The sequence below is a fragment of the Periophthalmus magnuspinnatus genome, chromosome 16 (genome assembly GCF_009829125.3).
Source record: "Periophthalmus magnuspinnatus isolate fPerMag1 chromosome 16, fPerMag1.2.pri, whole genome shotgun sequence".
NCBI classification, from domain to species: domain Eukaryota; kingdom Metazoa; phylum Chordata; class Actinopteri; order Gobiiformes; family Gobiidae; genus Periophthalmus; species Periophthalmus magnuspinnatus.
The window spans coordinates 33575529-33602361 of NC_047141.1; the positions used below are offsets into that span (position 1 = coordinate 33575529).

Below are 26833 nucleotides of genomic sequence, written 5' to 3' on the forward strand. Positions count from 1 at the left end.
ATAATCTGTGTACTTATATATACAATATAATGTATAATCTGTGTACTTATATATACAATATAATGTATAATCTGTGTACTTAACCTTCATTGTCTTGTTATACAGTTGGGCAAAAAAGTATTTATTCAGACACCAATCGTGTGAGTTCTTCCACTTAAAAAGAGAGAGGCCTGTAATTTTCATCATAGTTTCACTTCAACTATGAGACAGAATGAGGGAAAGAATCACATTCTCTGAATTTTAAATTTCAGAGATTTTTTTATTTATGTGACTGGGACAATGCATCCAGATGAACAGACATGATTCAACATGAATGTAAATACACCAGATCATAGCCAAAGGCTAATGTCCATCTGTTGTCCCAAGGGCTGGGGTCACAAAAGGGTCAAGTTAAAAACTGCACACTACATTACACTCACTGCACAGCTCCCATTATTGCACCATACAAAACATTGGCATATTTCTGTCATTACACATCGCAAATGATGGTGTAAAATAAGTATTTGGTCAATAACAAAAGTTCATCTCATACTTTGTTACATTCTCTTTGTTGCAGTCACAGGTCGTTTTCTGTCTCCAGAGGTTTTCTCTGTTGCTGTAGTTTGGTCCGTTCCTCCTGCAGATCTCCTCTAGAGCACTGATGTTTTGGGACAACATGGACTTTCAACTCCCTCCAAAGATTTTCTATGGGGTTGAGATCTGGAGACTGGCCACTCCAGGACCTTGAAATGCTTCTTATGAAGCCACTCCTTCGTTGTCCGGGCGATGTGTTTGGATCATTGTCGCGCTGAAAGACCCAGCCACATTTCATCTTCAATGTTCTCGCTGATGGAAGGAGGTTTCACTCAAAATCTCATGATACTTGGCCCCGTTCATTCTTTCCTTTACACGGATCAGTCGTCCTGGTCCCTTTGCAGAAAAACAGCCCCAAAGCATGATGTTTCCACCCTCATGATTCACAGTGGGTCTGGTGTTCTTTGGATGTAACTCAGCATTCTTACTCCTCCAAACACGACAAGTTTACAGCAAAAGATGAAGTTTAAATCTGTCAACTGGACAAATCGTTGTGAGAGTGAAGACGGTTAGCTGCTCGTCCAAGGACCTAGAACTGTCTTACATTTTGTAATACTTGCTCCACAGTTGATTTGTTGACTCCAGCTCTTACCTGTTGCAGATTGAGTGTTCGGGGCCTGGTGTCTAGTTTTGTTTGTGGTTCCTTTGCTCTTTGGTCTTGTCCATAGTGGAGTTTGAGTCTGACTGTTTGAGGTTGTGTCTTTTATACTGAGGACGAGTTCAAACAGGGGCCATTAATACAGGGAACGAGTGGAGGACAGAGGAGCCTCTGAAAGAAGAAGTTAAAGGTCTGAGAGAGACAAATCTTGCTTGTTTGTAGGTGAACAAATACTTTACTTCTCTCATCTCTTTAAATGGGAGAACTTGCACAGTTGGGGCTGAATAAATACTTTTTTGCCCCACTGTATGTTTCTTTCATAATCTCATTATATGAACATGCTGTAGTGCTGTATTTTGCCTGGATGAAGAGCTCCGAGCGTCCCCCTCCCCCCCGCTGTCTCCCCCCTACCCCCTGGAGGACACTGAATTGTGGGTAATTAAAATGTCGTGTGGATGTGAGCCCTGCAGCTTCATGTTGTATTCATACAGATTACTCCATATTTGTGCCTGTGGGGCTGGAGGCATCTGCCCGTCATTAAACATTCATGACGCTCCTCTTCGGTCACACTCGTCTTAATAGAGCGCGTTAAATCACAACGGCCGAACGGGGACATGGCCGTGACAACAGGAGACGCCACGCCTGCTCTTAAAGGTACGGCGTCCTGTGACCTCTGCGCTGGTCAGTACGAGAGGAGGCCCGAGTGGACGTCCTGCTGCAGCGTCCAGGCAGAAGTTTGATGGTTTATTTCTCTGCTCTTTACCCCTTCTACGTTTGTCCACTGACCTGAAGGTTGGAGGTTCGAATCCCGCTCTCAACATAAACATCTTTAGTTGAGCATCAGATCCACTGACCCACAGGTTGGCGGTGCGATCCCAGCTCCCACAGATGAACGCCGTCACGGGGCAAGACACTTAACCCATCTCTGCGTACGCTGGTGTGTGAATGTGTGAGTGGTTTCTCGAGCGCCTTGAAGGTTGGAAAGTGTTAAATAAAATAAAAATGTGACATAACGATCGGGTAGAACTGTTGTCAAAAGTCCAGATTTCTGTGCAGTTTGCATGTTCTGATCGTGAGTTTGTCTAAAAGTAAAAACTAAAACCAGCTAGTCCTGTAACAAAGTACTCAAAACTAGAGGTACGCCGATATCGATACTTTGCAGATGCCCGATATTGACCGATACCAGTGTAGGGACAGAAATGACACACTTCTTTAAAACACATTCAAATTATTACACAAGGGATCCACACGTTCAAACCTTATGAAATGTTCTAGGTCAAAATCAGTCAATCGTTTTATTACATCCAATGAAATGTCCAACCAGGATATCGGCTTGATCGATATCACCAAACCGATACCAGATCCAGCTCATTGCAGCGTCAGTGCAGATAATCGATGCTGGTGTTGTGTCCTGAGCATGTGCCTCTGTCTCAAAGTGCTGTGTTTGTTTTGAACGTCCGTCTCCTCAGAGCAGTCGTTATAGCGTCAATAAAGTAAACCTTAAAGATGCATTATGTAACTTTTCCGACGAGGTTACGGCGCTTTATCTCTCTAGAGGAGTTATCGCTCTGCTCTATCGCCCTGAGTCACATGAATCGGTTTGAACTGAATCAATCCCAGGTGTTTTTGTCACTTTAAAACACGTTAAAAAACTTAGTGTGATCAGATCTTCCTCTGCACGATCTGTAACTTCAACTGTTTCCATAGAGATGCATATGTTTAATGCCACAGTGTAACATTCAAGCCTCTTTGTATTGGACCCCACCCAGAAAAGTTACGTCGTGCCCCTTTAAATATGGAAATAATAAACATGAGAGAGACTAAAGCTCCTTAAACTATATATTCACTTTATTTTTGTAAATATTTGAGTTTGAGACGTTTGAATCCACTGAGATCGCGTGCGGTTAAAGTCGTTCTTTTGGTAACTTATTTTTGAATCAAATATTGGACATTCCTCTGTTTTAAATCGTTGATATTTTCAGGTGAAGTTCCCAAAAGTGGGTCAGACTCGAGGTGTGGAGTGGTTTTCCCTGTTTCCCTCTGGACACGGAACGTCTCAGTGGGATTATTATTTATTTAAAGCTCCCGTATCACACAAAAGTGACTCCTGTAGCTTTAGTCCATGTTCTAATGCTGTTCATGCATCACCACATGATGACATCACAAGGTGGAACAGAGAGTTTTCAGTTTGAGAGAAGAACTCAGCCTAAATCTGCAGGTCTGTTTGTGTGTTAAAATTTGAATGAGCGACTGTGACTTCCATCTGAACTCAAGACTTGTAATCTCCACGGAAACGCGGCGGAGGCGGAGGGGGCGGGGCGGCGGAGGGCGGCCGAACGTGAACGCCCAGTGGGAATTATTAACCAAATGAATCAGGGTTAATTAGCTCAGATGTGCTCTAAGTGTTTTTAATTGCACGAGACGGAGACAAAAAGCCTTCGCTGCGCTCGTAATGACGACACGCCACAGTCATTATGGATGTCATTACTACAGTACTAATACTTTTACCACAGTACTAATACTTTTACTCAACTGTGGCTTGTCAAGAGTGTGTTTAAACCTTAGATTCTTTATATAAATGTACACAGTGTAGCTAACCTGCTCGCCGTCGTGTTCTCCATAGATCTTACTCTGTGTGATGTTCTGTTCCTCATAAGTGCATTACCGTGTTCTTCCTGCAGGGGGCTGGAGCGTGTGGGGCCAGTGGACGCAGTGCAGCAGTGAGTGCGGAGGAGGCGTCCAGACGAGGAAGAGGAGCTGCCAGTCTCCCCCTGAGGAGTCGTACCTGTGTGAGGGAGTCGTGGAGGAGGGACGGCCCTGCAACAACCAGGCCTGTGGCACCAGCAAGACCAGTAAGACCAGTAAGACCCCAGCCTCAAAACTCCACCGGACAAACGTCTGGACTCACCCGCTCGTCCAGGGTTTACTCTTTATTTTTACTGCGTTTTACACTTTATAAACACAGAAGACGACAGACGTGAAGAAAGACACATGGAAATATGTAGGAAAGAAAAACTGAGAAATAACTCGACTAAATGAGGACGACAAAAGACAAGAGTTTATATGTACAGCACAATTCAGAACATAGACCTGGTTTAGTCCCTGGTTTAGTCCCTGGTTTAGTCCCTGGTTTAGTGCCTGGTTCAGACCTGGTTTAGTCCCTGGTTTAGTCCCTGGTTCAGTCCTGGTTCAGTCCTGGTTCAGTCCTGGTTCAGTCCTGGTTCAGTCCTGGTTCAGTCCTGGTTTAGACCCTTTTAAATTTAAAGTATAAAATATATATATTTTTTAAATATATAGATATAGATAACACACCTCCATAGATCTTACGTCTCATATCTGACGTCTTCTGTTTTGTATAAAATGTCAAAAGTTGTAAAAATAAAGAAAAAAATCCTAAATTGAGACGTGAGTCCAAACGTTTGACGTGACGTCTCTTTACTCTGTGCCCTCCTCCTCCTCCTCCTCCTCCTCCTGCTGCTGCTGCTCTGATACTGGGAAACTTTGGGTTTCAGATAAAATAACACATCACCATAGCAACAAACAATCCAACACAAAATATTTACATATTAAAAGTGCTCAAGATGGCGCCCATAAAGAGGAAGCTGAAGCCCACGATGTGTTTAAATAAATCAAAGAACCACACCACCACAGGACGTCGCCATTTAGAATTCTATAGTTTGACTGAACGTGTAGACCTGGTGTAGACCTGGTGTAGACCTGGTGTAGACCTGGTTTAGTCTTTAGTCTGCTGGATAATTGGATGAGTTTGTTCAGTCTTGGGTTTCTCTCCAAATCTTCAATCTCCAAAACCAGAACGCACAAGGATAGTCCTGGTTTAGACTTTGTTTAGTTCTGGTTTAGTTCTGCTTTAGACCTGGTTTAGACCTGGTTTAGTTCCAATACAGTCTTGATTTAATCCACAGGTAACTGCTGGATAATTGGACAAGTTTATTTGATTTTGGGGCTCGAAAATCTCCAAACCTTCCACCCACAGCCCCTCCATGTGTCAGGACGTTCCACACACACACACACACACACACACATTTCTCTGGCTGTATCAGGGCGGCCGTCGTGAGCGGAGGGCACATCTCCATCTGTCACTCTTTGAGCTTTGGAGCTTGGTCGTTCATGTAATTGTGGCTATGTGTCTACAGCTCTTCTTCTCCAGGCTTTCTCTCATCTCTTTCATACCGCTGTGTATCTCCATCATCTGTAAGTCAGTATTTGACTTAAGGAGTGCATGTTGGAAAGGGGACTTTGATAGATGAAAAGTAATAATGACTTTCTTTGTAGGCGCACACACAGTTTTTCTAAAGAGTTTCACCGAAAGCCTAACGGGACAAAGAAAAATTGACCCGCCATTTTGAAATGTATTGCTTTTTGAATTGTGTGACTATTTTGAACAAATTGCTTTCTTGGCAGCTTTTTTTTTCTTCCAGATCAGTTTTTTTGAAAGAAGAACACATACTTTTTGTACTTTTGTTCACATATACAAACACAACACTCACACCACATCAAAAAGTCCCAAGTTTGGCTGATGCTACCACAGGGTCACCGTTATAACTCTGTCCCAAATAGAACAATAAGATCTATATATATATCCCTCCTCCCACACCCCCCGGCTCCTCCCTCTATGTAGGCAAAGGCCGTCACCTCTCTCGCAGCCAATCGCTTCGCTCCGTGGACAACCGCAAGCGCGAAGATGTAGACAAGGCCCGTCCCGGACAAGCCCAAAGTCAGCAGCCAGGTAAGGCATCCCCGCATCAGCCACTGTGGCAGCTTGGGTGACCACAAACAGAGACACAACCACACGACACACACACACACAAACACACACACGTTTAGAGAGTACGTGCTCCAAATGTCCCAGCGAAGCTCCGTATCATCACATGGGCTGATTCCAACATGGACCCTGCCCACATAGTGCAGTGGATTTGCTCGTGAAGCTCGGGCTGCTGTGCCGGGTCTGTTCTCTCTGACTCTATGAAGCCCCTGACGCTCTTAAAGTGATACCGCACACAAAACTCCGCCCCGCTGCTGTGAATCATGGGTAAAAAGAGTTTGACGTTAACAGTGAGACTCGTTCAGATCATTGGAGGCTTGAATGTTGCTTTTGTTGGATCTGCTGCTGGAGATTTGGAAATTATACATTAATGTTGAGATTTTTTGGTTTGTGTTCTGTGGTCAGACTCACTCGCGCAGCACACTCCACACTCGTGCAGCACACTCCACACTCGTGCAGCACACTCCACACTCGTGCACACGCCACACTCGTGCACACGCCACACTCGTGCACACGCCACACTCGTGCACACGCCACACTCGTGCACACGCCACACTCGTGCACACGCCACACTCGTGCACACGCCACACTCGTGCACACTCCGTAGTCCTCGGACTTCGGCAGGTTCCTCAAAAGCAGCTGCGTCTCGTTGGTTCGTCATTTTCCCAAAAGTCGTACTCACTTTCTTTATATTTTCAGATTTGTATTTTATTTATTTATTTTAGATTTTGTTTTTAATAATATTCATTTATTTTGCTAAATCTATTCCCCCGTCCTCCTCTGCGTCCCTGGGAGGCCTGTGCTTTGTGTGGAGTATCACTTTAAGTGTCGACCCTCTGTCCTGTTTAGCCCCGCCCCCTGCTTCACCCTCAGGTCGCGGCTCTGCAGACAGAGTCCTGTAGGATTTTAAATGTCTCTAATGAGCTCAGGTCTGTGTTCTGGACTAAACGTGAGTGACATATCCTTAGACACGCATTCACTTCTGCTGAAGTCAATGTCGAGGATATGGCATCAGAGCCCTGACGCCAAACCCCCCAGACCCACATTTAAACCAAACAAACTTTGATTTTATGTTGTTTTCTTGGGCCGCCTCTTTTGAAACACCAGGTGTGAATAAGAGAGTTTTACATCGGAACTGAACCAAAATCATAATCTGAATATTCTTAAAAAGTAAATGGTCTTTAGATTTTAAAATGGCTCCTGCAGAAAACAAAATGTCGCTGTGAATCTGTGACGTCGCCGAAAACGACCGAACATCAACGATGGACCTGAGCAGTTCAGTTTCATTATTTAGAACTTTACTGTAGAAGAAGAAACCTCCACCTAAAGCTGCACTGTGGACTTTTTCTGTTTCTGGAGAATCTGCCTATGCCACATGTTTGTTTCCATGGAGATGTCATTGATTTACCTGGAATGTCCCACAGTATCAAGTTAAATGCATCAGCCCTGCATTTACCCCTAAGAAAATGTGAGCCGACTCATTTCTCCACTGATCTTACCTGTAACTTGTGTCTCCAGGTGGATACGTAGCTTTAATGACAAACTGTGGAACATTCCAGGCAAAGCAATGTCATCTCCATAGAAACAAACAGGTGGCATAGGTGTTTTATCCAATACACAAATTCCATAGTGCATCTTTAAGTCTGGAGGCGTCTTCCACCCGGAAAGAAGCAGATGATTCATGCCACAAAAGCTACACAGTGGAACTTTAAAAGAGCCGTCTAGTTTTACCAGAGCAACAGAGTCAATAGAAGAATCCGTGCGTTTTTTGGTCTCGTGTTTAAACCAAGATCAAGTAAAGGTCGAGGGAAAGAGCCACAGCGTGTTCAGCGATTCAGCTCTGACTCCGGCTCCAACTTTGACTCTGGCTCCAACTTTGACTCTGGCTCTGACTCCGGCTCAGTGCTGCAGGTCTCGCTCCTTCAGACTGTTCAGCCACGACTCAAGAGAAGAGTCCAGCCTCAGCTCAGAGTTTGAGACGCTGCGTTTAATGTCGCTCTGTAAATACAAAACTTAAGACTGAACAACATCCAGAAGTGATGATGAGTGAGCCTACGTCATTAGTGAGCCTACATCGTAATTGAACCTACGTCGTTAGTGAGCCTACGTCGTTAGTGAGCCTACATCGTTAGTGAGCCTACGTCCTTAGTGGGCCTACGTCGTAATTGAGCCTACGTCGTTATTGAGCCTACGCCGTTAGTGAGCATACGTCGTTAGTGAGCCTACGTCGTTAGTGAGCCTACGTCGTGAGCGAGCCTACGTCGTTAGCGAGCCTACGTCGTTAGCGAGCCTACGTCGTTAGCGAGCCTACGTCGTAAGCGAGCCTACGTCGTTAGTGAGCCTACGTCGTGAGCGAGCCTACGTCGTTAGTGAGCCTACGTCGTAATTGAGCCTACGTCGTAATTGAGCCTACGTCGTAATTGAGCCTATGTCGTTAGTGAGCCTACGTCGTTAGTGAGCCTACGTTGTTAGTGAGCCTACGTCGTGTTTTCATGAGACGGAGCAGTGATATCTTGTGTCATCCTAAATCAAACCTTTAAAGGAGGCGGTCCCTGAAATGCCCTCGTAGACTCCACCCCCTCACAGCACCACCCCTGTCCTTATTTGGCCGCGGAGGCTTTTTCCTGCATGCTAATTGGTTGTGGTGCTCTCTGTCCCGCCCCTTCCTGCTGCAGTGGACACGCCCTCTGGGGAGGAGTGGTCGGCGTGGAGCGTGTGCTCTGCCACCTGTGGCGAGGGCTGGCAGAGCCGCACTCGCTTCTGCGTGTCCTCCTCCTACAGCACGCAGTGCAGCGGGCCGCTGCGCGAGCAGAGACCCTGCAACAACTCCGCCGTGTGTCCAGGTAAGCCCCGCCCCCCGCTGCCCCTCCTACCCGCAGCCACGCCCACAGACGCTCCGCCCCTCTGGCTCTCTCCTCTGGTGTTCTGCTCTTATACTCTGTGTCTGTGTCGTGCTCTGGGGGTTTGTATTTTCAGTTTCACATTGACCTTGAACTCAACACGAGGAGAAGTGTCGTTTTCATAAAAGTGAGACTCACACGAAAATATCATAAAAAAAATAAAATAAAACTGTAAAATGAGCTAAAGTGAGCTGCAGATGGAGATTTTGAGTTTTGTTTAAGGATCAGGAGTCAGATCATCACAGACCCCTGTATATTTGTGTATTACACCACAGGACAGGCCCCTCCCCCGCCCGCTAAGCCCCTCCCCCTCGTCACTTTAAACTCTCGGACTCACCACTCGACGAGCACTTTGACTCCAGACCTCACTCCACTCAGGGCTCTGGTTGCACATTAGCTCTGGTCAGGCTCTCCGCCCGGGGAGGCTCCACCTGGGACGTCCAGACACACCCCACACACCTCATATCTGCTCATTTAAAATGACTTGAATCCAAAATGTTTACGCTGGTTTATTGATGTAAATGTGTTTTCAGGTGTGTGTCTGTGCGTCAAAGGGAAAGAGAAGAACGAGTTAGATTTAAAACTGTTTCTCTTTGCTGCTTTAATAATTCACATGTGTAAAAGTCCCGTATAAGGCAAAAGTGACTCCTGTGAGATTTAATCCATGTTCTAACACTGTGTCCTCAAAAACAGACCTGGAGTTGTGTTTTGTTTCATTCACATGTTTGAGTCACACTTTATTATTAGTCTGTTACATCTACAAACCTCAAAATGTGACGTTCCACCTTGTGATGTCATTAAGTGGTAGTTTTCAAGTTAACTCTTCCTTTTACCTTTAGTTCAGTCGAGATAAGAGACAACTCCAGGACTGAAATGATCCAAATGATTCTATAAATGAAGGTGTGTGGAGTTTAAAAACACAGTGGAGCACTTCCTGTATCACCACATGATGACATCACGAGGTGGAACAGAGCGTTTTCAGTTTAAATCTGCAGAGTTTGTGTGAATAAAACAAAACAATTCCAGGTCTGTTTGTGATGAGGAAACGACATTAGAACAGAGTCGTGTCACACTCCTGAACCAAAAGTTTCAGACCAGTTGAAAAATTGCAAGTATTCACATTTTTAAAGAAGTTCTAAGTCGTGTTTCAAAATACAAAAAGAAGGAATGGGAGTGAGACAAGAAAAAAATGGAGTAAGTAAACGATTAAACTGTTCAGCTGATCAAAACCTGAGCCTTTAAAAGACCAAATCTTCTCAAATATGTGGATTCAGTGTCATTTTCTCCAGACTGTCACCTCCTGGTGGAAAAGAGAAGCTTTGAGTCTTTGAATGTTCTCAGATCGTTGAGCTGCATCACTTCTCTCAGCGTGACGTCGCTGCTGAGGTTGGACGCAGTAAGACAGTCATTCAGACGTCTTAAAGGTCCTCAGGGTTATGGTAAAAAAAAAAGTCAAGTGGTAGAGCCAAAAAATGGCACCGTCCCTGAGGATCTGATTGTCCCTCAAGACACGGGATGATCCTCGGCCCAAATGAAGCTCGTCACTGGTGCCAACGGCAGGTCCATCAGACACATCTGTGAGAAGAACAAAACACGTCTTCAAAGACCTCGAGTCCTTCAACGGCACAAAACTGCCTTTGGAGTTTGCACGAGACGACGAAACATGGGACACTGAGGGTGGAAGACAGTTTTATTCTCTAATGAGACAAAATGTGATCTTGACGGTCCTGATGTCTTCCAATGTTACTGACAAGAAGATCCCACCAGAGATGTTTCCTCACGGAACAAAGGGGGTGTCATCAAGATCTGGGGGCTTTTTGGTTCAGTGGACCAATGGAGCTTCAGGTTGTGCTTCAAACAGCAGCTGGCTGTGGAGATGTTTCAGGGGCGTCCCTGATGACTGAAGACCTCATCTGTGAGGTAATGACTGGGTTTTTCAACAAGACAAAGCTGCAGGTCACGATGCCGCCTGACAAAGGACATCCTCTACAGAAATAACACTGTTTTGGACCATCCTGCGTGTTCCTCTGGTCTAAATCCAACTGAGAACATTTGGGGTTGGATGGAAAGGGAAGTTCACAAAAATGGACACCAGGTCCAGACAGTGGATGTTTCTCTGTGGAGCAACAGGAGCCTCCTGGAAACACCAGCGTCAAACACCAAGAAAGGAATTTGTGGATTAACAAGAAGCAGCTTCTCATCACTGAGTCCTTTTATGAACATTTTATTTCTATTTTAGGGTTGTTGTTTTTTTAAGATGTGGCTGTTTGTGACTGTTTCAGTTTAATCGTTGCTTACTCTATTTTTATTTTTTTGTCTCTCCCATTTCTTCTTTTTACATTTTGAAGCTCAACTTAGAACCTTTTTAAAATCCAACAGAGCAAAATCTGAACACATGCAATTTCTCAACTGGTTTAAAATTTTGATCAGGAGTGTGTGGGCCTTTAAACTGTGTAATATGGGCCCTTAAATAGTGTAATGTGGGCCTTTAATATGGGCCCTTAAATAGTGTAATGTGGGCCTTTAATATGGGCCCTTAAATAGTGTAATGTGGGCCTTTAATGTGGGCCCTTAAATAGTGTAATGTGGGCCTTTAAACTGTGTAATATGGGCCCTTAAATAGTGTAATGTGGGCCTTTAATGTGGGCCCTTAAATAGTGTAATGTGGGCCATTTAAACTGTGTAATTTGGGCCTTTAAAGTTGCTTTTCTTTTCTGGTTGGTCATTTTCATTATTTTCATGATATGAACTGTGCAGACGGCTGTGCAGACGGCTGTGCAGACGGCTGTGCAGACGGCTGTGCAGACGGCTGTGCAGACGGCTGTGCAGACGGGGGAGGTTTGTCCAAAGACACTTAAAGACGCATTAAGTAACTTTTCTGGAGGAGGCTGCGTCGCCCGCTTGTCTGATGCCGAAAATGTTTCATATTGTAGCATTAAACCTATTGATTTTGCATTTATTCAATTACAGGGGTTTACTTTATTCAAAAATACTTTAATAAACACTGTACTGTGAGTGTGTGAGCGGGGCTCACCTCTCCACAGATCTGACCTGTAACCTCGCTGGGTGCATCACTCGCTTGTCTCCATGGCGATAGATACTTTTAAAGCCATAGTGCAATTAGTACAAGTAGTGAAGTACTGTAAAGTAAAAAGTGTAGGTACCTGTACTTTACTTAAGTACATTTTACAGTGTGTACTTTTACTCCATTACATTTATGAACTGGAAAGGAGAAAAAAAAACAATGGATTCAGTCGTTTCTGTTGAACAAAATTCAGCTCAAATCTTTATATAAATCTCCACATTTGAAGTTTTATTAGATCTGAAAATCTGTGAGAAATACTTTTACTTTTTACTCTTTAAGTACATTTTTAAACAGGTACTTTAATACTTTTACTTAGGTAGATTATATTATTTTCATGTGATACTTTTACTTGAGTATTTCTTTTCCCCAGTACCTGTACTTTTACTTAAATGAGTAACATCTCCATGGAGACAAGTACGTGGCAAATCCTCTTCCAGAAATGTTCCATAATGCTTTTTTAAAATAATAAAAATCAGTCACACTTCGACGTGACGACACAAATCAGGATGAAACGTTGTGAATTCAAGTCATTTTGGCTGTGGTCGCTCTTGTGCGTCTGTCCTGACCTCTGACCCCTGTCCTGGCCGTCTAATGGCGACACGAGGCGCTCTGATTGCAGTGCACGGTGCTTGGGACGAGTGGTCGCCGTGGAGTCTGTGCTCGTCCACCTGTGGGCGGGGCTACAGGTCCCGAACGCGCACCTGTACCCCGCCGCAGTTTAACGGAGACCCGTGTGAAGGCCCCGAGAAGCAGACTAAGTTCTGCAACATAGCCGTGTGTCCAGGTGAGGAAGAGGAGCCGACGACGTCATCATCGTCATTACATCATCATTACATCATCATTACATCATTATCACGCTCATTACATCATCAACACGTCAAACATCAGGGGGTCGTTTAAAGGGACATGTTTTCACCTCCACTGTAATATTAAAAAAACATGATATTTTCTGATTTATTCTGAGTTACATTTTACATTTTGATCTTATATTTTTAAAGTCCAAGTTCATTTTGTTTCATTTACTGTAAGAAAATAACAAAGTTTGAATTTTACAAGGAGCAAGTTCAAATTATTAAAAAAAAACAAACAAAAAAACAAACAGAAAATGTGTCGTGACGAAATAGTTTTGCATCGAGTAAAAACAACAACACGACGGCAGAACCAGACAGAACAGGGTCATAGTTTAAATTTACTCGTTTATATAAAAATAAGTCTCTAATCTCTGACTTTACTTCACTCTCTTCTTTTTATCAGGCCCGTTCAGAGACATTTGGAGGCCCCTCACATGGGCCCCTCACATGGGCCCCTGTAGTTTAAATGAACGGATATAAAGGTTCTGTCCAGGGTCTTAGCGGGGCCCCTGCTCATACTAATGTTTTGTTTTTGTTTTTTTGTTTTTTTCTTAACTGCTTTGTCGTGTATTTTTTCCTTGCGTTGCCAGAATTACAACATCAAGAACAATGATCAGAATAAGCTCCATCGCCTTTGTCCTTGAACCAAAGTCGAGCAAAACAAAACTATAAAAATAAAAAGAGCCTAAAAAAAACAAAACACAAATTCTGTTGTTTTTACTGAAAAAAATTGCTTAAAACTTTATCAAAACCCCTATATTTGAAGCTTCATTAGATCAAAATCTGCACAATATGTAAATTTTTACTTTAACCACATACTTTAATACTTTTACTTAAGTAGACTTTTTTATGTGATGCTTTTACTTGAGTATTTGCTCTAGATGCTGATGCTACGTCTGCTGCGTTGACAGTAAAGTCAAAGGTTAATGTCCGATCGTACGCTCCAGAGGGACGGCGCGCTGTGATTGGTTGTTCAAAGTTTTTAAATGTTTAGGAACACGGTTAGAATTTAGGCCATGGTTAGAATTAGCAAAACGGCTCTCGCAATAACGAAAACTTCATCAGCGACACGAGCCTCATCCCACGGCATGAAATGAAATCTTGAAATACAACATATTGAAACTTTACACATTACCGTGGCAACCAGAGTCACACCATCATCAGTGACAGAGAATGTGACGTCACCACCGCGTTTAGCTCCAAATGAAGCTAATCGAGGCTACAGCAGGTATAGCGGCTTCCCGTCCTACGCCGCTGGTTTAGAACAGAGCGGGCGCTTAGCAACACTGTCAATCAAACCTGTTGCTAATGCTAACAGGAGCGACCTCGGGGAAAGAAGGACCTGATTTGTCTGTTATTAATGTTCATATCTTGATTTACAGACACAATAGTGAAATAAAAACCCCAGGATCATGTAGAGGGTTAATACGAACATTTAAGACCAGAATGACGATGAAGATGAGTCGATCACTTCCTGTTTGTAGCGCGGCGTTAGCAGGTTAGCTCTGTCCATGTACATAAACAGTCTAGTCCCTCTGGATCTTTCTGAACTTGCTCGTTGTAAATCACAGACTCTCGTTCTTGTTTTTCATCGTGTTGTTTTCAGTCACTTCTTCCGTTTGGTTTAACTCTAAACTGTCGACGTTGCTGCTGTGTTGACGTTGTTGCTCCCTCTAGTGGACGGCGTGTGGAATGACTGGTCCAGTTGGGGCTCGTGCTCGATGACGTGCTCCAACGGGACGATGCAGAGGACGCGGGAGTGTAACGGCCCGTCGTACGGCGGCACGGAGTGTAAGGGCGACTGGCTCGAGACGGTCGCATGTTTCCTCGGGGAATGTCCGGGTAAGAACGCAACGTATGCACACGGCACACAACAACGCACACAAGAACACACACAACGCACACAAGAACACACACAACGCACACAAGAACACACACAACGCACACAAGAACACACACAACGCACAACAACACACACAACGCACAACAACACACACAACGCACAACACACACATCCAACAACAACACACACAACGAACAACAACACACACAACGAACAACAACACACACAACGAACAACAACACACACAACAAACAACAACACACACAACAAACAACAACACACAACAAACAACAACACACACAACAAACAACAACACACACAACAAACAACAACACACACAACAAACAACACACACATCCAACAACAACACACACAACGCACAGCAACACACACAACGAACACACACAACGCACAACACACATCCAACAACAACACACACAATGCACAACAACACACACAACGCACAACACACACAATGAACAACAACACAAACAACGCACAACACACATCCAACAACAACATACACAACGCACAACAACACACACATCCAACAGCAACACACATCCAAGATCCATAACACAGCAGGTGTGGAGTGGGCGGGGCCAGAGTCTCCGCCCACTCCAGGCTCAGACAGAGAGACTGGGACAGACTGGATCTTTAGAGAAAAATCCTCTGGGCGGGAGGGAAACTTTGTGGTTGCAGTACCAGTGAGTGGCCACTAGTCTGACCCGAGGGCGCTCTGTCCGGGTTATTCCACGTGTGTTTGTGCCTCAGTTTTACAGGGAAATTCGACTTGTTCTTGCATAATCCTGTAGCGTGGGGAGTCTTACATTGTTACATCGATGTCGAGCAGATGTTTTTTTCTGTTTTTGTTTTTTTTTTTTCCTGTCAAAATCTTCAATAATTGGTGCCATTTTTCAGCCTCAAAGATACGACTTCAAAACAAAACTGATTAAAATTTATGGAGACGTTTCTTTTTATCATGAATTTTGACTGGGTTTGTAATTGATGTTTTAAATTTTGCAGCAGATAAATGTGAAAAAAGTTTAAAAAGTGTTTGTCGTGTCTCAGTGGACGGGAAGTGGCAGCCGTGGTCGTTGTGGTCCGGCTGCTCTAAAACCTGCGGCGGGGGCGGTCAGCAGAGGAGTCGTCTCTGCTTTGGGCCTTTCTTTGGAGGTCTGGCGTGTCCCGGAGACCGCGAGGAGGTGCGGCGCTGCAACGACAAGCGCTGTCCAGGTGAGGCAGTAGAGAGGGGGACAGGTGCATGCTGGGTAAACGTGAGACGGTGAGTGACCCGTGTGTTTTCTGTCCTTTTGTTCAGAGCCTCATGAAATCTGCGCCGAAGACAATTTTAACAACGTGGTTTGGAAAATGACGCCAGCGGGAGACACGGCGGCAGTGAGGTGTCCCCCCAACGCCGTCGGTACGAGCGGACCACGTTTAACACACAAACCTGCAGATTTAGGCTGAGAAAACACTCTGTTCCACCTTGTGATGTCATCATGTGGTGATACAGGAAGTGCTCCACTGTGTTTTTAAACTCCACACACCTTCATTTATAGAATCATTTGGATCATTTCAGTCCTGGAGTTGTCACTTATCTCGACTGAACTAAAGGTAAAAGGAGTTCACTTGATGACATCACAAGGTGGATCAGAGCATTTTGAGCTTTAAAAATCACTGTCTTTGGTTGAACTTTTTATTACTTTTTGTACAAGTTGTGTTCTAAAGCTGTACTTGTGTTGGCCTTTTCATAGCTCTCCGATCCCGTTCAAAAACATATATCTTCTTTTAAATTGTTAATCGCCATGACAACGGTTGTAATTTCTCATTCTGAAACACACAGATATAAAAACGGATACGAAAATATTTATATGGAAATTTCATGTTGTTCACCTTCAAAACTTACCCAGGCAACTGACACAAAATGTTTTATCATGTTAGAGATTTTAATTCTTTTTTTTGTGAGATTTTAATTTTGTGAGATTTTATTTTTTTTGTGAGATTTTATTTTTTTATTTTTTGTGAGATTTTATTTTTTGTGAGATTTTAATTTTGTGAGATTTTTTTTTTTGTGAGATTTTATTTATTTATTTTTTGTGAGATTTTAATTTTGTGAGATTTTAATTTTGTGAGATTTTAATTTTGTGAGATTTTAATTCATTTTTTGTGAGATTTAAATTTTGTGAGATTTTAATTCATTTTTTGTGAGATTTTAATTTTGTGAGATTTTAATTCTTTTTTTTTTTTGTGAGATCTGACTCTTCACTTAAAGGAGCTGTATCTGTTTGTCTTACAAATGTGAAAAGCTGAACCTGTTTATTTTAAAACATTAGTGTCTAACGTTCCTTTGACCTTATGCTCTCAGAACATCCTAATGACTCACCACGATGAGTTTAGAAGCATTTCCACAACTTTCAGACGCCATAAACCGAGCACTTCCTGATTAACTGACAGTAAAACACTTTATAATCGGCTGCAGACAGAGCAGTGTCTTGTGCCACATGTGGATAAATATGTGCAGTACATGACACAGGTTTGACCCTTGACCTCTGCTGTTTGGAGCTCTCAGTTTTCTCTCTCTTTTGAATCTTTATAAATGTTTGTCTTCTTCGCACAGGTCTGATTCTACGGCGCTGCCTGCTGGACGATGAGGGCATTGCCTTCTGGGAGAATCCGACTTATATGAAGTGTATCTCCAACGACTATCGCAGCATCCAGACGTCTGTGAGTCTGAGGTTTACTCCAAACATCGGGACTTGACCCCACGATGCAGAAAAGTGTCACTGAAACAGTTTATGTGAAGAGGAGGTGTTATGTAACAGAACGTTTTCCCGCGTTATAATGTTTCCTCATCAAAAACACGCCTGACGAGGTGTTACATGTCTGAGTAATTTAGGGATCTCTCCTGGGCCAAACTCTCTTTACGCTTAGATTCTGTTCAAAGCCTCCGTCACCAATGCAGGCCACACAACATGATAAACAATACACTACAACTTCACAAACCTGACACAATGTACAGTCGTCATCAGCAGGAGGCACATCAGTTGTGTTGTGATAGAGCTCTGAAGGGGGGGGTGACTTAGTACAGAGAGCAAAGGGACGATCAACAAAAACAAAAGTGAAGCTTATAAAACATGTTAATATGTTTTGGCGAATGTAAGAAAAGATCACATGGTTTATGTGTACCGCCCCTTTAACACCGCCCCTTTCACACCGCCCCTTTCACACTGCCCCAGTTTGTATCATGGGGTCAGTGCTTTTCCATTTTAATAAAACACTCAAAAGGCAAAAACCTAAAAGCACCAGCCTTGGCACAAACACGTTTGTTCTGTTTCCTGTCAGACGCGGGAGCACCTGTCGAAGGCGCAGAGGGGGCTTGTGGGAGATGGAGTTTCCGAGGTGATGACCAAACTCAAAGTGACCTCCAGCGACGGGACCAGTTACAGCGGAGACCTGCTCGCCACGATCGACGTGCTGAAGAACATGACCGAGATCTTCAGGAGAGCGTACTACAGCCCGAGCGGCGCAGACATGAGGGTGAGGCACTAGGGGGCGCTACAGCCCGAGCGGCGCAGACATGAGGGTGAGGCACTAGGGGGCGCTACAGCCCGAGTGGCGCAGACATGAGGGTGAGGCACTAGGGGGCGCTACAGCCCGAGCGGCGCAGACATGAGGGTGAGGCACTAGGGGACGCTGACATGCTAGCAAGAACAAATATGCATGTCCCATGCCTACAACATGGGTTGCTAGGATACAGGAGTCTGTGCACGGTGCAACGGTGCACTCATCGTTGTGGAGGCATTAGGCCCTACGCCCTGTGTGGGCTCAGGCCTAATTATACGATCAAGAACAAAATCCAGTTGATGTAATAGAACCGTTATGATACTTATTTTTAATATTTATTTATTATTTTGTTATTAATTTATTTACTTTTTATTAATTTATTTTACTTACTTATTTATTCATGTATTTATGTACGTACTTATTTACTTACTCATGTATTTATTTACTGCACAGTTCACACAGTATCTAGTGTCTTTAGTATGTAAATATTAAAATTGCAGGTTTTATGTATGATTTTCTGTTCTATGATGTGGGAAAGTGCTTTACTCTCTTGTTACAATCTATAGAATGTTTTTGTTTTAAATTTTCTAAATGTTTTGTGTTGAAAAGTGCAGAAAAATGTTTCAAAAATATATATATTTTTATTATTCCAATAGAAACAATCTGGAATTCAAGGTTCAAATACACGGACTTATACACAAACTCATGATGTAATAATTCACGTCTAAAAAGCGCCGCAGGGTGAGGTCCGAGCGCCGCGCGGTGAGGTCCGAGCGCTGCGTTTAGATTTAAACATCACAAATCTGTGAAAGTGTAGCATGTATTCGCGTGTGAACTTATATTTATTAATTAATTATTAATAAAAAGACAAGTTCCTGTGTGAATTGGGCTGAGTTTGACTGAGATCAGTAGATTGAGATTCTGCTGGAGCTGGTGTAAATGCAGGAGGCAGGAATTATGTTGGTGCTGGTGCCGCATATTGAAGTGAATTATATTACAAAATAATATTTACAGAAACAAAAAGAGCAAAACAAAATAGTAATAATAATGACAACAATAATGAAAACCTCAAATATTTACAGTCTGCAGATTTGAACCGGTGAGATGTGATCAGTAAGTGCACTTTAAGTTCTAGTTGGTTGAGATGAGTCGGTTGCAACAAAAGGAAGAAAAAAAATGAAAGGAAGTTAATCCGTACAGGTGGAGTCCACTTATCACTGACTTTTCAGTATTTGAGAGTTTGTCTTTGCTTAGTGTCCATTTGTATTGTTCATTAGAATAGTGTCCATTGGCTTTGATTATAGTTAAAAAGTCAGTAAAAGATAGAAAGAGTGGAGCTGTGTCACCTCCTACCAGACCCGTAGGTGATGAAGCTGTAGGTTCTGGTCTCGCCATCGTAATCAAGAACACCTGACCTGTATTTGAATAAACACGACTAAATAAGTGACTTGAATAAATAAAAATCAAATGTCTAAAGTAATTAACCTTAGCTGAGTTACATTGTTTAGTTTCATTGTGTTCACAAAATAATGTACCATTCAAATACAATTAATCAATTAATTGCTTAATTGCACATAAATAATCTTTGAACACGGTGCTGTGGCTGTAGCCCATAGCTGCAGTGTTAACCTCGCAGGTTTTCACATAAATACATTCAAAATAAACATTTAGCAATAAATGGTCTTAAATTACCGGCATAAACATTAAAAAGTCATTTCACAACAAAGTGCTAAATGCTCCAAAAAGGCATTAAATGTGTTTTACAATGAGCACAACCAAGAAAACAACGTTAGCCGGAGCATGCTAATGCTAAGCTAATTAGCTTAGCATCGGATGCTAGCGGCACTTTACATTCATTCAAACTCACCAATTCCCCAGTTTAACGTCACGTGATGACGTCACGGACCCACGGACCGGAGGTTTAGATCTACAATGTTCAGAGAGGAACTACTGAGTTTGTTGAAGCTTAAAAACACAGAAAAGAGCGAATATTGTAAATAGTTTGGGCCTGACCTTTTCACAGCTGCAGCTCTGACCCGGAAGAACCGACACAGAGTGAACAGACGCTCTGCTGTGATTGGCGGACTCGGGTCACGTGATTAGGGGTGCGGTTACGTAAGGCACGTATGAGACACGGAAGCAGAAATAAATATATAAATGTAGCTTTTATATAAACAAGATTTAACGGCAGGTCAAAGCAGGAGTTTAATAAAACATTTTTAATAAGACAGAATTTTAACCTGAGTTACAAAAGCTCCAGAGGCTAAATGAAACTGTCCAAAACGACATTATAATGAACTCGACGACTTTTTTTAGAGAGAAGGACTTTTCTATAAACGTCAGAAGGAAAAACAAAAAACAGAACAAAACCTGAGCCTCGGGACAGAGCGCTGTCCTTGCTGCTGAAATAGTTTGTTTAAAGATGCACTATGTAACATTTCTGGACACGAGCACATAAAGAAGCATCGCTCGTGTAAATTTAAGTAGATTTCTTTGATAAACAGTGTCGTTCTTTCCTCCCTCAGAACTTCGTGCAGTCTGTGAGTAACCTGCTGATGGAGGAGAACCGCGACAGATGGGAAGAGGCACAAATGGTGAGCGTCAAACTTTTTCCTGGTCTATAATCAGACTCTTTGTTCTCTGTGTTTATGACCATCACAATAACACGTCCAGCGGCGGCTCACGGCTCACGGCTCACCTGTAAAGCCCAGATTAGCATCAGGATGACAAAGGAGCAGGTGGACTGGAGGGTGACAGCGGCGAGCTCACAAACAGCACATAATGAGGAGGAGAGAGCCGCCGCCCACTCGCCCATCTGCCTCTGCCTCTGCCTCTGCCTCTGCCTCTGCTTCTGCTTCTGCTTCTGCTGGACTTGTTTATCTGCGAGTTTTTTCCACACGTGCCGCTCCACAGTCGTCAGCACACGGACACGCCATCAGCACCTGGAAAACAGCACTGACAACCACTGCGCTGGAGTTAGAATGACGTGTTTTCACAAAATTAACTTCACAATAATGAGATTTACTACAGCCCAAATCAAACGTGAAGAAGAATTAAAAGAACTGTGTGCAGCCTGGTTTAACAATATAAACATTTATCAGAGTTTTCATGAGTCCAGTGGCAGTTTGTGGAAAAAAACCTGAGAAGAAAAGAGGAAAAATACAAGTAGCGTTGAGTTTTAAAACAGAAAAACAGAGGGACTTTTGTGCTGTTTTTGTCACAGATGAAAAATCTAAACTTCACCAAAACTTAAAATCTGTCACTGGACAAAAAGTTGTAAAGTGACGACGTTAAGTCAGTGTCCAGCAGTAAACTGACCTGAACTGAAGGAGCCAAACGTCTTCACTCCTGCGATTTGTCCAGTGACAGATTTTACATTTTGTTTGTGCCGTGGGTCAGACCTGGACGACTGAGAGACACAGACATCTTCACCAAAACTAGAAAAAAAAAAACATGTTTAAATATAATTATATTCATTCAGTTTCACCAAAATATCATGTTTTGGTCTCGTCAAAGTCTCACAATAAGATCATGGGCCGTCAAAATATGGAATTACACATCTCTCTGTTTAAAGTCTTTGTTTTGGTGCAGAGAACTACACAGACCATGATCCTTTGCTCTGCTGCAGTCCAGGCTACATAATGACAAACTTAAACACTTTAAGATCTTAATTACTCTGGATTATGACAAGAACATAGAATATTCACAGTTTTTTTTATCCTCTTGGGCATCGTCACATCCTGGACTGACCTGAACACTCAGGACCTGCACAGGGTCATGTGACGCTCGTTCTGCGTCTCATTGGATAATCACCTCGACAACCAGAACACCAAATTATAACAGAAACAACTTGTCCATCATGTCCGATTGTTTTTGTAAAAAGTTTGATTTGAACATGAGACAAGATCATGAAATAATCTCCAAACCAATCGAGTAATCGAAAAGCAAAAGGCAAAATTAAAATAAAAAGGAAACCAAACCACAAAAAAATACCACAGGACAAGTCAGAAAATGCATGTTCTAGTCTTAACTCCATCCAAACGACTGAAACGGAGCTGAATTCTGATGAAACACGTTTGTGCAGCGTGAGTGGGAGAGATGCTGTAGTTTCATATGTAAATCCAGTCTGAGGATAAACTGAATCCTACACAAACATGTCAGACTCAGAGGAGGAGGAGCCGTTGTTACTATCGCCTGGAGGAGTCGACTCGGCCGAGCGCTGTGGTCCAGTGTGGAGGTCTGGACCATTTTACAAACGTGATATTGATTTTCACGTTCACTGTCTCTGTGTCACGTTCACGCTGAGAGAAGACGACTCCCCACAAACGGCGCCTTTAGTGTCACGAGTATCACGTCGAGAAGGATCAGTGTGAAAATGCTGCGTGAGGCGCCGCAGGAGGTTTTCTGGTCCAATCCCTGCTCAAGATCAAGATCACAGACGTTTTAAAGAAGTGACTGAGTGAGTGAGACGACACCACAGCTTCAGCTCCAAATGAAGCTCATCGAGGTCAGAGCAGGTTTAGGGACGATTTGGAGCATCTGATGTAAAAATGTGCCAAATCACAGTCGATGCTGAACATGTGTTAATAGTTGAATGAACTCACTGGTCTGAGGATGGAGGTATAAATCTGTGGTTTCTTCAGACGCCATCTCTGTTCAAGGACTTGTCTTCTTCTCGTCTCTCAAACCACTTTTTTATTTTATTTTATTTTATTTATTTTATTTTTGTTTTATTTTTATTTAAACTTTTATTTTATTTATTTTATTTTTATTTTTATTTAAACTTTTATTTTATTTTATCTTTGTTTTATTTTTATTTACTTTTTTTTTTTTTTTTTTTTTTTAATTAATCTGAATCAGTTGATAGATCATTTCTATGCACTTCCTGTTGGACACAAGTTGCACTGATCCAGTCTGTGAAGCCAGATCGATGTTTCTAAGTGTTTCTGTGTTTGTCATATTTGTTGATTTGTTTACATGATTTGTTTACATGATTTGTTTACATGATTTGTTTACATTATTTTTACTTATCGCTCTGTCCTCAGCTGGGTCCAAACATCCGAGAGCTGTTCCGTTTGCTGGAGGACTTTGTGGACGTGATCGGTCTGAGGATGAAGGACTTCCAGGACATGTACGAGGTCACGGAGAACCTGGGTGAGTCTCTGTCTCCGTGACGACAGGAGACGTAGCTCCAACATGTCCCAGACTAAAACACAGACTGAGTAAAGACGTGACTGAGTGAGACGTCACAGCTTCAGCTCTAAATGAAGCTCATCGAGGCTCGAGCAGGTGTAGGAGCTAATGTGGAGCAGAGTTTTATATTTGGAATTCCGACCATGAGTTCCATAGCAACCAAAGAGCCAATCAGGAGAGAGTTTGTACTGTACACATGTGTACTTGTACTTAAGTTTTATTAAGTAACAGCATCACTGAGTTTGGGTTGTTCTTCTCTTTATGGCTGTGTGGATGGATATTTTGTCGGTTTTGGTGGTTCAGATTCTAGAGTGTGATGATGTCATACTCTCAGGTGGGCGGGGCTAGAGCCAGTTTCCTGTTTTGATTACACTGTAGTGTTTCCAAAAGATAAACTCATAAATTACGACATATATCTGCATTTTTATATTTCTTTCAGCTGTTCTCACCTGAATTAAATATGATTGGTTAATAAAATGTTGTGACATCATCTGAAAATCATCAATTAAATGATTTAAACATTAAAACGTCGTCTCAAATTGTCGGTGTGTTTCAGTGTTTCTGTTGGAGCTCTCCATGGTGCTGAAAATGAATCCTCTTTTTCCTCTGATAATTCTGTCCCAGAGGGACATTTGTCTCGCGCTGGAGTCCAGCTCTGACCTCAACATGAACCAAAGGGCAGAGGTCATCACAGAGACAGTGGGGCTGTTTACACACTGCTCCTCTCAGTGTGTCCAGCAGAACCACGGCCGAGGAAATAAATGAGGTTTTTTAGTTGTGGTTTAGTTCTGGGTAGATTCTGGTTTGGTCCTGGTTCAGTCCTGGTTCAGTCCTGGTTCAGTCCTGGTTCAGTCCTGGTTTAGTCCTGGTTTGGTCCTGGTTTAGTCCTGGTTTGGTCCTGGTTTGGTCCTGGTTTAGTCCTGGTTTAGTCCTGGTTTGGTCCTGTTTGGTCCTGGTTTAGTCCTGGTTTAGTCCTGGTTTGGTCCTGTTTGGTCCTGGTTTGGTTTATGTATGAGTGCTCTATAGCGCCCTCCAGAGGGTAACATCTCAAAGTCATGTGACGTGTGGACACTGATGATTGTCTGAAGATGAAGAGTCTGGAGATGAGAGTTTTGTGGGCGGGGGCAGATTTGGACGTGTCAGATCTAAAGTGACACATATTTAAAGTTATTCCATAAATCGTGTGTTTTGTGTTTCAGTGCTGAGCATCCACAAACGTCCAGTGTCGGGTCACGCGGACGTCAGTTTCCCGATGAAGGGCTGGAGGGGGATGGTGGACTGGGCCCGAAACTCTGAGGACCGGGTCACTGTCCCCAAGAACATCCTGGTCACTGGGAAACCTGGTAAGAACTGTGTACTCTGTGTACTGTGTACTACTGTATACTCTATACTTACTCTGTACTACTGTATACTGCGTACACTGAGGCTGAGGTCACACTAGACCTGGTTTAGTTCTAGTTTGGTCCTGGTTTGGTTCTTGTTTGGACCTGGGTTAGTCCAGATGTAGATTTTCTTTGCTCTGTTGTCTGTTTATGTGTTGACTTGTTTATTTGTTACTTGTTTATTTGTTGACTTGTTTATTTGTTGACATGAGGCTGGTTTGATCGTGTCATTCATTTGCTTCTGTTTTAGTTGAAGCTTCTGTAAAAATCGTTGTTTTTTTCTCGTCTTAAAATCATCATTTTCAAACTTCTGCAGTTCTTGATTTTTCATATTTTCATGAATTTTTAATAAGAATCCTAAAAATCCCAAATCCGCGCGGAGACGATCATTATGTCTGAACAAACTGAACTTCAGACTTTGTCCTTCACGTCATCACGAGATAATCGTCAGGATAATTAGGCCTCGTCACTTTGAAAATAAACCTCAGCTTCAGTCGTGTTCTCAAAGTTTCAAAAATACTTTTAAAGATCGTTTTGCATTTTGTTTTTACATCAAAATATATTTATGTGACAAACGCCGTGTTTCCTCACATCATTTATGTCCTGGTCAAACGGCCCATATTACCTTAACGGGCCCACATTACACTGTTTAAACGGCCCATATTACAGTTTTTTCTCTATATCTATATAATATTCCACATTATGGCATTAAACGTCTGTCGTTCATAAGCGGACCCGCCTCTCCGTAGACGTGACCTGTGACTCGACCTGTTTAATGCCTTACTGTGGAATGTTCTAGCCAAAGTGATCACATACTGTGTCTATGTCACATGCACTGGTGAACCCTCCTCTTGAAAAGTTCCACAGTGCTTCTTTAGTTTGTGAAAACATCAGGATCCAGAGAGTCAGAAGGAGCAGGTTTAGGACAGAGCCGTGAAAAACACAGACTCGTCTCTGCAGAGCGTGTGGGCGGAGTTTTTTAAGAACTTATGACCTCACAGAAAAAGAGTTTTAGCTGAAAAAGTGAAAGTGCTTCTTAAAGGGACAGTACAAATAAAGACTGAGGCAAAACCCAAAGTGAATCTGACTCATGACATAAAATATTGTTCTGTTTTGTTCTGATTTTTGTGTTTGGTTCAGAGTCGACTCTTTTTGTTCTTCTTGTGTCTGTTTGTGTTGTTTTTGTAACTGCTGTTCTTTGGACACTTGGTTGCTATGGCGACACATTGTTGTGAGGTTCTATTGGTCAGTTCCTGGTCAGTTTTGGCTCGAGTGAGAGGAGACTGCTGCTGTTTGGCTTTTGTTTTGACCATAGACTATAATGAACACGCCACTGCCACGTTCTAAACAGGAAGTGATCATGGGCGACTTCCTGCTCCATCAACTCCTCACTTTGGTCTTAAATGTATTAACCCTCTACATGATCCTGAGGTTTTTATTTCACTTTTGTGTCTGTAAATCAAGATATGAACATTGACCCTTTAAGGACTGAGCACATTATAGAGGTTTTTTTTGTTTTGTTTTTTTTGCCATAAAAATCATGTTAAATGAAGTATCAGCCTGTACTTTTGTCTTTTTTCACACATAACCTCCTCTATTTTACACATCCATCCTTATTTTTCCTTTGACACATTGACTGACTGAATCCCGGCGGCTCCTGCGCTCTGATTGGTCGTCTTCGAGGGCGACGTAAGCGCATGACCGTAATGACAGTGACATATTTAAAGAGCCTCATGTTTTGTTGGTCGTTTTATAGCATTTCCTAACAGAATAGTGTGATATAAGTTTGTAGTTGAGTTTCTTTCAGACTGAAGCTTTACGATTCCGTTTAAGTTGAGCCTGATCTCTCTCCGACTGTCGCACCATCGTCTCCATCTGTGTTTCTCATTCTGCTCCAAATCTCTGTATATAATTTTATGTTAATGTGCTGCTGTGCTGTGGAGGATTTTGGACACAGCTGTAGTGTTTTTATGCAAATGAAACGTCACTTTTGTCTCGTCGTGATGTCTGTGTTTTCCGCCGTTTCAGTTCGGGCTCTCATCGTTCCCATTTGCCTAA

At 42.8% G+C, this 26833-nt stretch overlaps 1 protein-coding gene across 1 annotated transcript in view; it reads left to right on the forward strand.

Annotated features, from left to right (window-relative positions):
• Positions 1-26833, forward strand: part of LOC117384289 (adhesion G protein-coupled receptor B1-like) — an 81197-nt gene that overhangs the window by 43882 nt on the left and 10482 nt on the right. The window contains exons 2-12 of the mRNA XM_055228107.1: positions 3853-4032; positions 5811-5918; positions 12559-12723; positions 14468-14632; positions 15705-15869; positions 15955-16056; positions 17254-17360; positions 17979-18173; positions 20726-20794; positions 23246-23354; positions 24593-24736. Coding sequence (XP_055084082.1) covers positions 3853-4032; positions 5811-5918; positions 12559-12723; positions 14468-14632; positions 15705-15869; positions 15955-16056; positions 17254-17360; positions 17979-18173; positions 20726-20794; positions 23246-23354; positions 24593-24736 — 1509 coding nt within the window. The remainder of the gene's footprint in view (positions 1-3852; positions 4033-5810; positions 5919-12558; positions 12724-14467; positions 14633-15704; positions 15870-15954; positions 16057-17253; positions 17361-17978; positions 18174-20725; positions 20795-23245; positions 23355-24592; positions 24737-26833) is intronic.